Here is a 16,368-nt window from a genome sequence, read left to right as displayed (position 1 = left end):
AGTATTTTCCGTTGGTCACGGGAGTTCTGTGTGCCAAGTTTAGTCCAATCCCATCGTTGGTAGAGTTCAGAATGCTCTTTGAATGTAGGTGAACTATAAATCCCAGCAACTACAACTCCCAAATGACAAAATCAATCCTCCCATAACACTCCAATAGAATACATCCTGCATATCAGATATTTACATAATGATTCATAACAGTAGCAGTGAAAATAATTTAATGGTTGGGGGTCACCACAACATGAGGAACTGTATTAAGGGGTCACGGCATTAGGAACGTTGAGAATCACTGCTCTAAATAACTGCCCTAGGTAATTTTCAATGGTAAGAAACAGTATTTTGGCGCCCCAACCAATCATTGATATATATTTTCTGTTCATCGTGGGAGTTCTGTGTGCCATATTTGGTTCAATTCCATCATTGGTGGAGTTCAGAATGCTCTTTGATTGTAGGTGAACTATACATCCCAGTAACTACACTTGCCGCACTTGCTCCCTTGCCTGGCCCCCTTTGGGTCCGGAGGCGTGCCTGAAGACCCCGGCGTGTGCACCAAAAGTCACCTCTTCTCCTGACTTTCTCCTTAGCCATTGGGACCGAGAGAGAGAGAGAGAGATGGAGATGCCCATTTTTCCTGAAGGTAGGCGCAAAAACAAAGGAGGGAGCGGAGGTGGGAGATACCTCCAGCCGGAGGGTCTCTCTCTCTTGGTCCCAATGGCTGAAGAGAAAGTCAGGAGAAGAGGCAACTTTTGGTGCGCACGCTGGGGTCTTCAGACACGCCTCTGGACACAAAGTGGGCCAGGCGCGGTGGCTCTGCCCCTTGGCTCACCCGCGGATTGGGGAGAGGAGAGGAGGCGGGTGGAGTGCCAGGGGATCGGGAAAGGGAGCCGGTCATGGGGAAGGGATCGAACGCGGAGAACGATTGAGCGCCGGCTCTGCTCACGCACCCGATGGCCGGGTGGAGCAGGAACGAGAGGGGCTAGACGAGGCTCAAGGGCCCGGCCCCTTTGGGAAGAGGATCGCCCGGCAGCGAGGCAAGAAAGCCGAGGCTCCCCCCGGACTGCTAGGGCTGTTGTGAGCTGAGGGGGTGCTCCTCAAGTGGCGGTCGAGGAGCATTTACAGAGGCGCCTCTGCGCCCCTGGCAAAAAAAAAGTGTTCTGCGACCGCTTACTTCGCGTAATGGATGAGCCGCCCCTGATGGAGGATGACCACATGGCCAAACCCAAGGCAATAAAAATACCTTTAAAGAGGAAGTTACCTCATCCCTCACAGAGATTCCATTCCTACATCTTCAATGGGGGAGGAGATAGTGGCAAGCAAGAAGAGTAAAGACAAAGACCCCTTCTGGGATAAGCATGCATAGGAATGTGGGGAGAGGAATCCCTCAGTCTAATCCTAGCTCTAGTCTAGCTACTCATTGAGGATTGGAGACTTGATGACACAAGAGACTTGTGCAGTCCAGGCATGAAACCTAACAGTGCTTAAATATATTTTAGCTAATTATTACAGGAGTGTTAGGATAGGGATTTGTGTTTATTGTGTCTTTGGATAGTTGTCTTTTGTTTTCTATTGTTGATATGGTCAAAAGACTAATCAATAAACAAATATAGTATCTATCTATCTATCTATCTATTATTTTTTCATTCAACTAGCTGTACCTGCCACGCATTGCTGTGGCCAACCTTCCCTCCCTCTTTCTCTTCTTCTTTCTTTCTCTCTTTTCTGCCTTCCTTTTTTTCTTTCCTTCTCTCCTTTCTTCCTTCTCTTCTTCTTCCCCTCCTCCACCCCTTTCTTTTCCTTCCTCTTTCTCCCCTCTCTACCTATTCTTGGACTGCAACTCCCAGCAGCCCTCCTAATCAATCTATCTACACACCTATCTATCTCTATTTAATCTATCTATCTGGAGGATTGCTGGGAGTTGCAGTCCAGGAATAGGAAATTGGAAATATTCAGGGACTGGGATGCTCTCAACCAAATCCAAGGAGAAGAAAGTTTGCATCTTGGAAATAGTGCAGTTGGATCCTCTTCCTCTCCTAAAGGGTCTAGGGCAGTGTTTCTCAACCTGGGGGTCAGGACCCCTGAGGGGGTTGTGAGGGGGTGTCAAAGGGGTCACCAAAGACCATCAGAAAACATAGTATTTTCTGGTGGTCATTGGGATTCTGTGTGGGAAGTTTGATCCAATTCTATTGTTGGTCGAGTACAGAATGCTCTTTGATTGTAGGTGAACTATAAATCCCAGCAACTACAACTCCCAAATGTCAAGGTCTATTTTCCCCAGACTCTACCAGTGTTCACATTTGGGCATACTGAGTATTTGTGCCAAGTTTGGTCCAGATGCATCAGTGCTCTCTGGATGTAGGTAAACTGTAACTCCAAAACCCAAGGCCCACCACACTCTTCCAGAATTTGTTGTTGGTCATGGGAGCTCCGTGTCCCAAGTTTGGTTCAATTGCCTCATTGGTGGAGTTCAGAATGCTCTTTGATATTGTAGGTGAAATCCCAGCAACTACAACTCCCAAATGACAAAATCAATCCTCCCCTCTACCCCACCAGTATTCAAATTTGGGTGTATCGAGTATTTGTGCCAAATGAATGAAAATACATCCTGCATATTGGATATTTACAAAATGGTTCATAGCAGGAGCAAAATTATCGTTGTGAAGTAGCAATGAAAATAATGTGATGGTTGGGGGTCACCACAACATAAGGAACTGTATTAAGGGGTCCCGGCATTATGAAGGTTGAGAACCACTGCTATAGGAGAAGAAAGAAAGCACAACTATTTGCTGTTTTTTTGTGGCACTCAAGATTTGCCATGCTCCATTGAGTCCCATGGAAGAGTCAACCCAGTATGACAGGGGTCAATGCAAACCTGGTATATTCCTGCTTGTAGATGTCAATGATGTTCTCCACCAGGAGGTTCCTCTGGAGGCCGTAGACGCCGTGACGGTCCAGGATGACTTCGTGGCGGCAGGAAGGGCAGCGGAACCTGCCCCCCGAGATGGTTGTTCCACGGGATGTTTGCCAGTAGGGGTTCGCAGCCTAGAGAGGCCACCAAAACAGAAGGACAAGAGTCAGGTGCTGCACACAAACAGATTTCATCCCACCTGGCAGGACTGCAGCTATCAGAGGACGATCAAATCATGTAATGATTGACATTTGTTTTTCTGACGCAACTGGAAATCCCCAGAATGTTTTGTGCTTGGATCAGACACTTTGGGTGCATTTACATTGCCGCAGTTTGACATTACTTTAACTGCCATGCCTCAATGCTATGGAATCCCGGGAATTGTAATTTAGTGATGCACCCGCACTCTTTGGCTGAGTAATCTAAAGATCTTGTAGAACAGTGTTTCTCAACCTTCCTAATGCCGCGACCCCTAAATACAGTTCCTCATGTTGTGGTGACCCCCAACCATAACATTAATTTCGTTGCTACTTCATAACTGTAATTTTGCTCCTGTTATGAATCAGAATGTAAATATCCAGTATGCAAGATGTGTTTTCATTCACTGGAGCAAATTTGGCACAAATACCTAATATGCCCAAATTTGAATACTGATGGGGTTGATTTTGTCATTTGAGAGTTATAGTTCACCTACAATCAAAAGCATTTTGAACTCCACCAACAATGGAATTGAACCAAACTTGGCATACTGAACTCCCATGATCAATAGAAAATATTGGAAGAGTTTGGTGGGTATTGCCCTTGAGTTTGGGAGTTGTAGTTCACCTACATCTAGAGAGCACTGTGGACTCAAACAATGATGGATCTGGACCAAACTTGGCACAGATCCTCAATATGCCCAAATGTGAACACTGGTGGAGTTTGGGGAAATGATACTTGACATTTGGGAGTTGTAGCTGCTAGGATTTATAGTTCACTTACAATCAAAGAGTATTATGAACCCCACCAACGATAGAATTGGGCCAAACTTTCCACACAGAACCCCCATGACCAACAGAAAATACTGTGTTTTGTGATGGTCTTAGGTGACCCCTCTGACACCCCCTCGCGACCCCTCCAGGGGTCCCGACCCCCAGGTTGAGAAACACTGTTGTAGAACAACAACTTCCAGGATTATGTAGCATTGAGCCTTAGCAGCTAAAGTGGTGTCAAACTGTGTTAATTCTACAGTGTAGATGCACCCTCACCGGCAAGCAGTGGGAAAACAGTGGAAGTGGGTTGCCACCTTCCATGTCGAGTTTCCAAGACACATCTCAATGAGAGATTAAATTAGATAGATCTTCAGACTTGATCCAGCACGATCAGCTTACATTCCTATGCAGTTGGAGTACTCGCCTTGATCCACTTTAGAATCAAATTATGCTCCAGAATGGGTTGGTTACATTATGACATTCACCAAAACAATGAGTCCTTTCACACAACATAATCACAGCACTATGACCCCACTTTACCTGCAATGGATGCATCCAATGTAACTCTGGGATTTGTAAATGGATGGAAATTCTCTGGCTGAGAGTTTTGAATACTTCTTCCTAAACTACAAATATCAAGATCCCAATAGAATGCTGCCTTGGCAGTCGAGTAGAATCATAGTGTTATAATTGTGTAGTGTGAATCTGTACCTGAAAGAGCCTAGTTGCCATCCTTTCCTCTGGGCAAGCCCTGTAGTTTGGCTGATTGAAACAAGTGCCTCATATGGCAAGTATTGCACTGACATCCCCTCCTGAATCCTCTCCCTTAAGAGCACCATATCCCCCCCAAAAAATCATATTTACAGAAAGGGCATGGAATTCATTGTAGAGTTTTAAGTTGTAGATGTTATATGCCAGCCTGTGATTGTGTCCGATGTTCGTGCTGGGAATGGGGATGATGATGAGCCTGGATCTGTTGACAGTGGGGATCTGGGTTTGCCTGGGCCTGAGTTAAGCTTAGATGAGAGGCTTGAGCTGTCTCTGGAAGATTCACAAGGTCACATTCCTTGGAGAGGCCTTTCGCCATCTTTCTCAGAGCAACTGTCTGGAGATGATTTGTCAGGTGCAGAAGTTAATGAGAGTTATGATAATGAGAGTGTAGATAGAAAGCAATGCTTTTGTAAACAGCAATAGAGTGCTCAGGCACAAAGGAGATCACTTTGTTTACAGGAAAAGAGAGGGGGAAAAACCTTTATCTGGTGGGAAGGTCAAGTTAAATGCTTTCCTTTTGGTTTGGGATCTGGAAAAGCCTTATATTGATTCATTGGAAAGAGTTGTCTCAGTTGGGACAACACTGGAATTTCATGTCTAGCCTTGCTCTCAAGTGTTCTTAGTTTCATGTACCAAGTTTTTGCCAAGCTCCTAATTTGTGTATTGGATTTTTCATGCTGCCTTGTGTCATGGATTCTTGTGCCTGTTTCATGGATTTATATACCTATGGATCTTGTTTTGCCTTGAAGCTCGTGAATTTACTTGTTTGTTTATTTTCTATATTTCTATACCGCCCCTCTCAGCCCGTAGGCGACTCAGGGTAGGCTACAGTCAGACTAACCTTTATTTTGAAACTTTACTGTGTTGCTAATTTTACAACTTTGTTTACTTATATTCTTCAATGAACTGCTTGCAGATTTTATCAAGCTGGTGTGGTGTTTAAGGTCAGAGGTGTTCCTGCTCTGGCGTACGACAGTAGAGTTCTAAGTTTTATAATATAAAATATATGATACATTAATTCTATGTACCCTGTTGGATGGGGTTACACTCCCCCTGAAGACTCAGGTTCGCAGCTTGGGAGTGATCCTGGACTCATCGCTGAGCCTGGAACCCCAGGTCTCAGCGGTGGCCGGGAGAGCTTTTGCGCAATTAAAACTTGTGCACCAGTTGTGCCCGTACCTCGGGAAGTCTGATCTGGCCACAGTGGTCCACGCTCTTGTTACATCCCGTATAGACTACTGCAACACACTCTATGTGGGGTTGCCCTTGAAGACTGTTCGAAAACTTCAACTGGTCCAGCGAGCGGCAGCCAGATTGCTCACCGGAGCGACATACAAGGAGCACACCACCCCCCTGCTGTGTCAGCTCCACTGGCTGCCGATTCAGTTCCGAGCACAATTCAAGGTGCTGGTTTTGACCTACAAAACCCTTTACGGTTCCAGTCCAGCGTATCTGTCCGAACGTATCTTCCTCTACGTCCCACCCCGGAATCTGAGATCATCTGGGGAGGCCCTGCTCTCGACCCCACCACTATCACAAGTGAGGCTGGTGGGGACGAAGAGCAGGGCCTTCTCAGTGGTGCCCCCCCTGTGGAACTCACTCCCGGGGGAAATCAGGGCATCAACATCCCTCCTTGCCTTCAGGAGGAAGGTAAAGACGTGGCTATGGGACAAGGCCTTTGGGCATCCTGACAATTAGATATGGAAACCAGATGGATAGGACCGACAATTAGTGGAAGTTGGAACTTTACCTATGAGACTGTGAAACGCTGACCATCAATGAGGTTTGTATGGATTTTATTGCTTTTACTGCTTTTACTGGTTTTATGGTTGTTTTTGCCGATAATAATTATTGTTTTTGTTCATTGTTATTGCTAAAATTACTGTTGTTAATTGTTGTTATTGTCTTTTGCTGTTATGTAATGTGGGCATCGAATTGTGCCTTGCTTTTGTAAGCCGCCCTGAGTCCCCACCCCCCCCTCCCCCGGGGTGAGAAGGGCAGGGTAGAAGCAACCGAAATAAATAAATAATAAACATGCCCTAAAACGCTCTCAGGTGCTCTATCAAACTCTACTATTGTAGTAACAACAACAACAACAACATTTTATTATGGTCCAAAGATCCTTATTGCAGCATAGGTGTACAAGGTATGCAGGTGATGAGATTAAGAACATCCAGCTGATTAAACACACAAATAGATAAAATCTGTAACAGTTAAAAACTGCTTAAAATACTCTCAAATCAATCAAATAGAGACTGCGGGACATTGCCTTTTGTGAGCTGTGGTTTTGCTCTTATGTATCTTGCTCCCCTAGTACCCTGTCCATACATTATGTTGGGCCTTTTCATGCAGCAATTTAAAGAACTTGACTATGGCCAAATACCACTACCTATTTTCCAAAGTAAGGTGCAATGTGCTCCCGTCTGAATTGCTGCGTGGGAGATTTGCAGGTAGGTACCTCATATAATGAAAGGCTGTGTCCATGTAACAAACAGGACGTAGAATGCATCTACCACATTCTACTGTCATGCAGTTTCTATGAAGAGGCCCGAGCACACATAATCAACCTCTACTAAGAAATTTACCAGCAAGTCCAGTAAAATTTTATGTAAAATTTCTACTTAGTGAAACCTTCCCCACATGACCTTGGTGGTTGGCAAATTTCTTTCTGAAGCAGCCAGAATTAGACAGTTCTCCACACTTCTTATAGTAATTTACCTATGTTTTTAACTACTATTATAGTGTTACTATTCCAATTCAATGGCCAAGGAAACATAGTATGGAATCCTAGGGTTTGCAGTTTGGAGAAATCCATGTAGATGCTCTTAAGACATTTTAGAAGGACTTAGGGTGCATCAACACCAGGCATGGGCAAACCTCGGCCCTCCAGGTGTTTTGGACTTCAACTCCCACAATTCCTAACAGCCTCAGGCTTAAGCGGCTGAGGAGGAAAAGGAAGGGACCTGAGGCTGTTAGGAATTGTGGGAGTTGAAGTCCAAAACACCTGGAGGGCCGAAGTTTGCCCATGCCTGATCTTCATTATAGAATGAATGCAGTTTTGCACCCTGCCAACTATCATGGTTCAATGCCATGGAATCCTGGGAGCTATAGTTTGGCATCAGCATCCTTTGGCTGAGAATTTATTTTATTTATTTATTTATTTAGAACTTTTATATACCGGTCTTCTCACCTCCAACGAGGGACTCAGGCCGGTTTACAACAAGGGGTTCATACACAATGATTTAAAAACACCACATCAATAATACACTAATATAAACACATTAAAGTACTATCATATAATTATATAAAGTACAGTCGTTAGCATAAAAATCACTGTTCATCCCCATCCGTCCATGCGGTCAAAAGCCATTGCCTCACTCATCAAATGCCAGATTCCAAAGCCAATTTTTCACCAACTTTCTAAAGGTCAGGAGGGAAGGGGCAGTTCTAATCTCCAATGGGAGAGAGTTCCAGAGCCGAGGGGCCACCACCAAGAAGGCCCTGTCCCTCGTCCCCACCAGACACGATTGCGAAGATGGTGGGACCGAGAGCAGGGCCCTCCAGAAGATCTTAACAACCTTGATGGTTCATAGGGGAGAATCCGTTCGGACAGGTAAACTGGGCCGGAGTTATTTAGGGATTTATAGGTCAACACCAGCACTTTGAATTGTGTTCGGAAGCTAATTGGCAGCCAGTGGAGCTGGCGCAACAAAATAGTATGCTCCCAGTACCCCGCTCCTGTTAGCAATCTGGCTGCCGCTCGTTGGACTAATTGCAGCTTCCGGGCAGTCTTCAGAGGCAACCCCACGTAGAGAGCATTGCAGTAGTCTATACAGGATGTAACCAGACCTTGTAGAAGACCTTGTAAAACTTCAATTCCCATGACTCCATACCACCGTGAGCCATGACCATTAAAATGGAGTCAGTCTGCATTCATTCAATGTAGTTGTACCTTAGAAGGCTATTTTTCCAGTTTTTACCACTGTAATGAGCAATGAGACTATTTCTTTTTAAAAGCTATGAAGGAGCAATGGCAACAAATTATTTTTTTCCCAACATAGCTTGGCAAGCTCTGCCGTCAGTCATGCTAGGTTTGGCTTTAGTATCAACACTACTCCCACGGCACCAACTGCCAGCCAAACTATGAGAACTTGGGAAAACTTTGATCTCTGTTCCAGAAGCCGAATCCAATATCTTCTTTGCCCCTGAGCTGTCCTCCTGACTCCCCTTATTTTGTTGTCTCGGAAGTCAAGCAACAGCAATCAACACTGTTGGAAACAACTGCGTCACAACTAGAAGAGGCCCCAAAGAGACCGTCCTCTTATCAGCTGGTTCTTCCTCTTGAGATAGGAAACAGATTCCTTTTGGGATTGTTTCCAGTACCTTCACCAAGAGGTACAATCCGGAGAGGATTTGTCTTTGTTTGATGTTTCAAAGGCTGGGACAGGGACTCCTTAGAAAATGTTTGGCACCATGATAACAAAAAAATACTTATAAATGTTTCCCAACCCCCCTCATTTGTTGTAATTCATATTCATCAGAATTAGTGGCACACATTGGCACCATTCTTAGGTTCTTGTTGCAGTTTGCCCATTTCTACCAACAAAGTTTTTACAAACAGTTGGTGTATTGTTCTATTGGATGCTTATAGAGGTTATGTGTCCTCCCTTAAAGAGGATTATCCTGTAGTTCAGTGTTTCTCAATCTTCCTATTGCTGCGGCCTCTGAATATAGTTCCTCATGTTGCGGTGACCCCCAACCACACAATTATTTTTGTTGCTACTTCATACTTGTAATTTTGCTACTGTTATGAATCGTAATGTAAATATGTGAAATGCAGGATGTGTTTTCATTCACTGGACCAAATACCTGATACACCCAAATTTGAATACTGGTGGGGTTGTGGGGATTGATTTTGTCATTTGGGAGTTGTAAAAAGGTAAAGGTAGTCCCCTGACATTAAGTCCAGTCATGTCTGACTCTGGGGTGTGGCGCTCATCTCCATTTCTAAGCCGAAGAGCCAGCGTTGTCCGTAGACACCTCCAAGGTCATGTGGCCGGCATGACTGCATGGAGCGCCGTTACCTTCCCGCCGGAGCGGTACCTATTGATCTACTCACATTTGCATGTTTTCGAAGTGCTAGGTTGGCAAAAGCTAGGGCTGACAGCGGAAGCTCACGCCACTCCCCGGAATTGAACCTGCGACCTTTCGATCAACAAGCTCAGCAGCTCAGTGCTTTAACCCACTGCGCCACCAGGGGCTCCACCAGGAGTTGTAGTTGACGGGATTTATAGTTAACCTACAATCAAAAAGCATTCTGAACTCCACCAATGATGGAATTGAACCAATCTTGGCACACAGAACTCCCATGACCAACATAAAATACTGGAAGGGTTTGGTGGGCATTGACCTTGAGTTTGGAAGTTATAGTTCACCTGCACCTCCATCTAAGAGAACACTGTGGACTCAAAAAATGACGTATCTGGACCAAACTTGGCACGGATACTCAATATGCCCAAATATGAACACTGGTGGAGTTTTGGGACACTAGAGCTTGACATTTGGGAGTTGTACTTCCTGGGATTTATAGTTCACCTCCAATAAAAGAGCATTCTGAACCCCACCAACGATAGAATTGGGCCAAACTTGCCATACAGAATGCCCATGACCAACAGAAAATACTGTGTTTTCTGATGGTCTTTGGCAACCCCTCTGACACTCGCACCCAACCCCACAGGAGTCCTGACACCCAGGTTGAGAAACACTGGCCTAGACATTTCATTACAGGTCCTTCTACGAAAATGCAAATTTGACTCTTTGTGAAAATACTACTCCATTTTCAGAAAAAAATAGTTTTTGAATTGCAACTCGCAAGCTCTCCTGACCGGTGTGCCTGTGATAGTTCATTATGTTGTCTAGGTCTTGAAGATTCTGGGAATTTCAGTTAAAAAAAACTTATCCAAGCTTTGCTTTCAAAGTTATCATCAGCTGCTTCCTTGTCTCACTTCATCTCCCTCACCCTGTACCTCTCCCTTGAACATTATTTCCAGCATTGGCAGTATTGAAACTGACATTTACCCACTTCGGGTCAATATTAGGAGGAGATCTACTGACCTGAAAGATGTCATTGGCACATTTCCTGCAGAGGTTGTGCTGGCAAGGAAGGATCACCACGGGTTTGGTGAACATCTCCAGGCAGATGGGGCAGATCAACTGCTTCTCCAGATTCTCCATGGGGTTAGAGTCCCGTATGATGCTTGACTGATAATCCATTGCCCTGTTTGAGGCTTCCGAATTATATCCTAGGTGGAGGAAGTCTCTGCAGAAAATGTCTTACTGTCTTCTTATTGGGCTTCTCGAGCACTTGTCGGCTGCCTCTTAAAGCTCAGCTTGTGGCTTTCTGCACTTTTGTCTGGCTCTTGTCTATTTATAATTTATCTCTGGGAGTCACATGTGCTTCGGCTGGCAGGATCCGTTGGGAAGGGGGTCGTGTTTCCTAAAGGGTGACATGCTGTCACATGGGGAGGGGGAGCAATCGCCCCTCCAGAGAGAGAGAGCCTGCGCTCTGTAAACAAGGTGGAGGGGACAACCTGTCCAAATGGCTGGAGGAAGTCGGTTTCCAGGGATGGACCTTATTTTTCTCCTTCGTTGTTTGTTTGGACAAAGAAACTGGAGCCACGGTTGTGTAAATGGTCACACTTCCTCGAGCGTTAAGTAAGCGACATGAACCTGCTCTGCACCCACCCCAGGATCCACAACCCAAGACCTCCTTGTTTCCATAAAACCAAGGGTTAAACTTATACTGCTCAAGAAATTGTTTGCTATTTCCAGCACCAGCTGCTGTCCTCTCCCAATGGGTGACTTTTAACAACTCTGACAGCAATGTGGCTCTGGACCTTGAGCTAGTTGCCTCTTATTCTCTGATCTGCACAGGCCTCCTTCCTCTAAGGCAGTGCTTCTCAACCTTCATAATGCTGCGGCCCCTTAATACAGTTCCTCATGTTGTGGTGACCCCCAACCATAACATTATTTTCGTTGCTACTTCATACTGTTCTGTTGCTATTGTTATGAATCATAATCATAATGTAAATATCTGATATGCTGGCTGTATTTACATTCAGTGGACCAAATTTTGGCATAAATACCTGATACGCCCAAATTTAAATACTGGTAGGGTTATGGGAGTAGATCAATAGGTACCGCTCCGGTGGGAAGGTAACGGCGCTCCATGCAATCATGCCGGCCACATGACCTTGGAGGTGTCTACGGACAACGCTGGCTCTTCGGCTTAGAAATGGAGATGAGCACCACACCCCAGAGTCAGACATGACTGGACTTAATGTCAGGGGACTACCTACCTACCTAGGGTTATGGGGGATTGATTTTGTCATTTGGGATTTATAGTTGACCTGAAGTCGATAGGAACTTTAGGAGGGTCTTTCCCAGGAGGAGGGACCCTGAGACCCCACCAAAGAGGGATCGCTACTTTGGCGAGCTAGGAGAAGCCAGATTTCAGCAACTTTTATTTCTTTAAAAATTCCAAATAAATCTCACCAAAGTTGAAGAAGCGGCACCGAGGTGTTTTATTAGCGATTCAGCTGAAAAGGATGCAATGTAGCAATCATTCGCCTACAGAGCATGTGGTTACAGAAATCAGAGACATTTTTATAGGGATAACAGGCTTAGCAGTTTCAAAATTCCCGCCCTCCGCCCTCCGCCCGGCTCACAGGGGATTGGCTGATGCAATAACAGCTGGGAGGAGGCTCGGCCACCCGCCGTGCATCAGAGCCAATCACAGAGCTCCTCCGCTGTGCAGGAACCAATAGGAGAGCTCCTACCGCCTCAGCGCTCTGGCGAATCAGGAGAAGGGAGGCGGGACGAGGAAGAAACAATGGGTTCATGAATGGATTAATGGATTTCATGCCTTGGGGAATCCTGAGTCTGTGAATTCCGGCTTGCAAAGGATGCCAGTCTATTGACCTGAGATGGGTGGTCAATAAATAAGGATTACTTAATCCGAGTTTTCCTGTTGCCATCAGATAAGACACAATGAGAAATGCTGGGATGGATGTTTGCTGTATAGAATCTGGAAGTTAAACAGTTTCAGAGGTGAAAAGTCCTTTCAAGGGTCTTTCCACCCCCCAGGGTGATGTGATCAAAGGTGCCAAGCGAAACCCTTTCATTGAGTGGACTGACTCTGAGACTCAACTTAAGGTTTCCAATTCTATGTTTTCCATGCACAAGTTATCATGATAAGAGTTCTTTGTGACTGCTAATTGTCCTTTCCGCACAGCTGGTGGCTTCTTGATTGATTTTCCCCAAAGGGAGGGGGAAAGGGGTGGTGGGCTTGGAGTCAGGGCACAAATGAGGAAACGAATACATGGGGAAATATAGGAATCACAAGAAATTCATAGCAAGCACCCTCCCTCCACCCACCAGAGAAATTGATTAAAATAATAATTTTAATAAAACCTGTGTCCATGGTTCATACTGGGGAAGTTCATATGTGAAAATGAGTTCATTCGAGCCAAAAAATGATATGTAGAAAGTCCATCAGTCCATATAGAAGTATGTTTTTGAAAGGGAAACAAAAGAGTTCATGGGGATTGATTAAAAGCATGAAACTCATGAGGAAAGGTCCAAAAGATTTCACTGAGCCAGTCAAGGGAGTCCTGCAGCGTTGAGGTTGAGACTTGTCCTTGGCCCTTGGAAAACTGTAACTTTTTCCAAGGGCTGGAGCCCAGTGACCAATCTGCTCCCTGAAAGCCTCCTGGGGTCCTTGCTGTTGTTAGTGTCTTGGCAAACTGACCAAGACTTAACCCCTATTGTGCAGTCTGGTGCCCTTGCCCTTTACAAAACTATACGTTACTATCCCTTATTTGGGGGGAGGGGCATGCTCGGCTTCAGACCTATGATCAATGGGCATTTTCCCCCTGTCTTGAAAGGATGTGAGCCTCCCTTCAGCCTCGCATGCTCTCCCTCACCCACACATGCGCACTATGCTGCCATGCACCAAGCACGCCTGCTGTCCCCTCCCCACTTGTAGTCTCAGAAACAGTCCTCCCCATGGCTGAGAGGGCAGCTGAGAGGCTGGCCAATCACAGTGGCAGGAGGGCTTTTGGTGGTAGGAATCGTCCTCTGTTTCCAAAAAGGAAGAGAAGGACAGGCGGAGAGATCTTCAGCCTTTTTTGCCAAAGGGGTTCCTAAGACTTTGGCAATGCCTCTGAAACCCCCTCACAACTCCCCCAGGGGTCCTGACCCCCAGGTTGAGAAACACAACTCTAAGGTACTAAGAAAGGATGATATAACAAATTGAAATAAGGAAAATATGGAGAATGCATAGGTAAGGAGAGTATGATGGAAGACCACATTGGAATTGACGATGCCAGTTCATCATATGATGGGGAATCATCACCATAATCCTCTTTCATCTAATTGAACTGCCAAAAGGGACAGAGAGTTTCATCTATGCTGATGATCGTGCCATTACCGCTCAAGCAGGGAGCTTTGAGATGGTTGAACAGAAGCTCTCCGAAGCTCTAGGTGCCCTTATTACAGGGAAACCAGATGATCCCTAACCCATCTAAAACACAGACATGTGCCTTTCACCTTAAGAACAGACAAGCATCCCGAGCTCTGAGGATTACCTGGGAAGGAATCCCACTGGAGCATTGCAGCACACCCAAATACCTGGGAGTCACTCTGGACCTACAAGAAGCACTGCCTGAATATCAAGCAAAAGGTGGGTGCTAGAAACAATATCATACAAAAGCTGACTGGCACAACCTGAGGATCACAACCAGACACAGTGAAGACATCTGCTCTTGCGCTATGCTACTCTGCTGCCGAGTATGCATGCCCAGTGTGGAACACATCTCACCACACTAAAACAGTGGATGTGGCTCTTAATGAGACATGCCGCATTATTACGGGATGTCTGCACCCTACACCACTGGAGAAATTACACTGTTTAGCTAGTATTGCACCACCTGACATCTGCCGGAAAGTAGCAGCCAATAGTGAAAGGACCAAGGCAGTGACATCTCCAGCTCATCCCCTGTTTGGGTATCAGCCAGCACGTCAACGACTTAAATCAAGAAATAGATCTACAGAGACACTCGCCGGAACACCTAAGCAAGCAAGAGTCCAAAAGTGGCAGGCTCAAACCCAGAACCTCAACCAATTGCTGATACCAAACGAGAGACTCCCCCCTGGGCACACAGAAGACTGGGCGACTTGGAAGGCGCTGAACAGGCTGCGCTCTGGCACCATGAGATGCAGAGGCAATCTTAAGAAATGGGGCTACAAAGTGGAATCCACAACATGCGAGTTTGGAGAAGAGCAAACCAATGACCACGTGCTGCAATGCACCCTGAGCCCTGCCACATGCACAATGGAGGACCTTCTTGCGGCAACACCAGAGGCACTCCAAGTGGCCAGATACTGGTCAAAGGACATTTAATCAACTACCAAGTTTGCACACTTTGTGCTTTTTAAAAATCTGTTTGTTTTGTTTTGTTACGTTAGAAATGTAATACAATGGTCTGGTTGCCCCTGACACAATAAATAAATCTAATTGAACATCTTCTTTGATGTGCGGCCTTTCAAGTAAAGGAACTTGATGACTGCTCAGTATTCCACTGGGTCCATTATCAAACCTCACACCCCTTCAGCACCTGTAAAATCAAGACTGTTATTAGTTCAGAGTTGTAAATTGGCACATAACCTATAGAGACTTAGATCATTACACATGTGCGGTTTCAGCATCTTGTGATAAATAGAAGTGGGTCAGGGGAAATATTTAATGAACGCCCCTCATACTTTTGGGTGGAAATGGGGGTGAGAATGGGAGGAAAATATTCTTCAGGGTTCACAAACCAATCCAAAGAGGGACCAAAGCAAACATATTTTTGGGCAAATTACAAATCTGACCGACTGGAGCTGTGGAGGTTTGCCCATCCCCACCTAAGACCCAAAGAATCAGAGCAAGAAGACCGGGAAAACAAGCTGCAGCCTCGGAGGAAAAGAGGCATCTTTATTATGCAACTCTGAGATCAACGTGCTGCTATCTATTTACCAAATATTTACCAGTGATTCTTGGAAGGGTGTACAAGGAAATGAAGAATAGTTTCATGGGGAACCCCTGGGGGAGGGAGAAGGGTTTGTCACCCCCAAATAGTAATTCTGCCTCTCACCAGTAACATTTTCTTTTAGTCTCCAGTTTTCTAGCATGGCATAGAGTAGGATGCTGAAAATCAAACATACCCAAAGGTCTTCTATTTCCACACGGATAGGGAATGAAGGACTGATTTCGGTGTTGACCGTCTGGTGAGGTCCATGTATAAAGCTGTCTTTTAGGTTGTTGGAAGAGAGTATTCGTTATACACAGCGAGTTTTCCTGGCAAAATTCTATCAGCCTGCGTCCCGCTTCATTTTGTTCGCCCAGACCATGCTTGCCTGTGATCCCAGTTGTCATTTGACTTCCCACCTTGGCATTCCAGTCTCCTGTAATGAAAATAATGTCTCTTTTTGGTGTATTATCCAGTAGGTCCTGCAGATCCTCATAGAACTGATCTACTTCTGCTTCTTCAACAGCTGTGGTTGGGGCGTATATTTGGATCACTGTAATGTTGAAAGGCTTTCCTTGCACTCGAATTGAGATCATTCTGTCATTTTTTGGGTTGTATCCTGCTTTAGCGAATTTCTTATTAATTATGAAGG

At 45.4% G+C, this 16,368-nt stretch overlaps 1 protein-coding gene across 1 annotated transcript in view; it reads right to left on the bottom strand.

The window, feature by feature from the left end:
• TRIM63 (tripartite motif containing 63) overlaps positions 1-11,060 on the bottom strand; it is a 34,342-nt gene extending 23,282 nt beyond the window's left edge. The window contains exons 1-2 of the mRNA XM_060784461.2: positions 10,762-11,060; positions 2,870-3,039 (exon numbers count right to left, since the gene is read on the bottom strand). Of these exons, the coding sequence (XP_060640444.1) occupies positions 2,870-3,039; positions 10,762-10,920 (329 nt within the window). The 5' untranslated portion in view covers positions 10,921-11,060. The remainder of the gene's footprint in view (positions 1-2,869; positions 3,040-10,761) is intronic.
• Between the last annotated feature and the right edge of the window lie 5,308 nt (positions 11,061-16,368).

The sequence above is a fragment of the Anolis sagrei genome, chromosome X (genome assembly GCF_037176765.1).
Source record: "Anolis sagrei isolate rAnoSag1 chromosome X, rAnoSag1.mat, whole genome shotgun sequence".
NCBI classification, from domain to species: domain Eukaryota; kingdom Metazoa; phylum Chordata; class Lepidosauria; order Squamata; family Dactyloidae; genus Anolis; species Anolis sagrei.
This window is presented reverse-complemented; position numbering and strand designations above follow the sequence as displayed.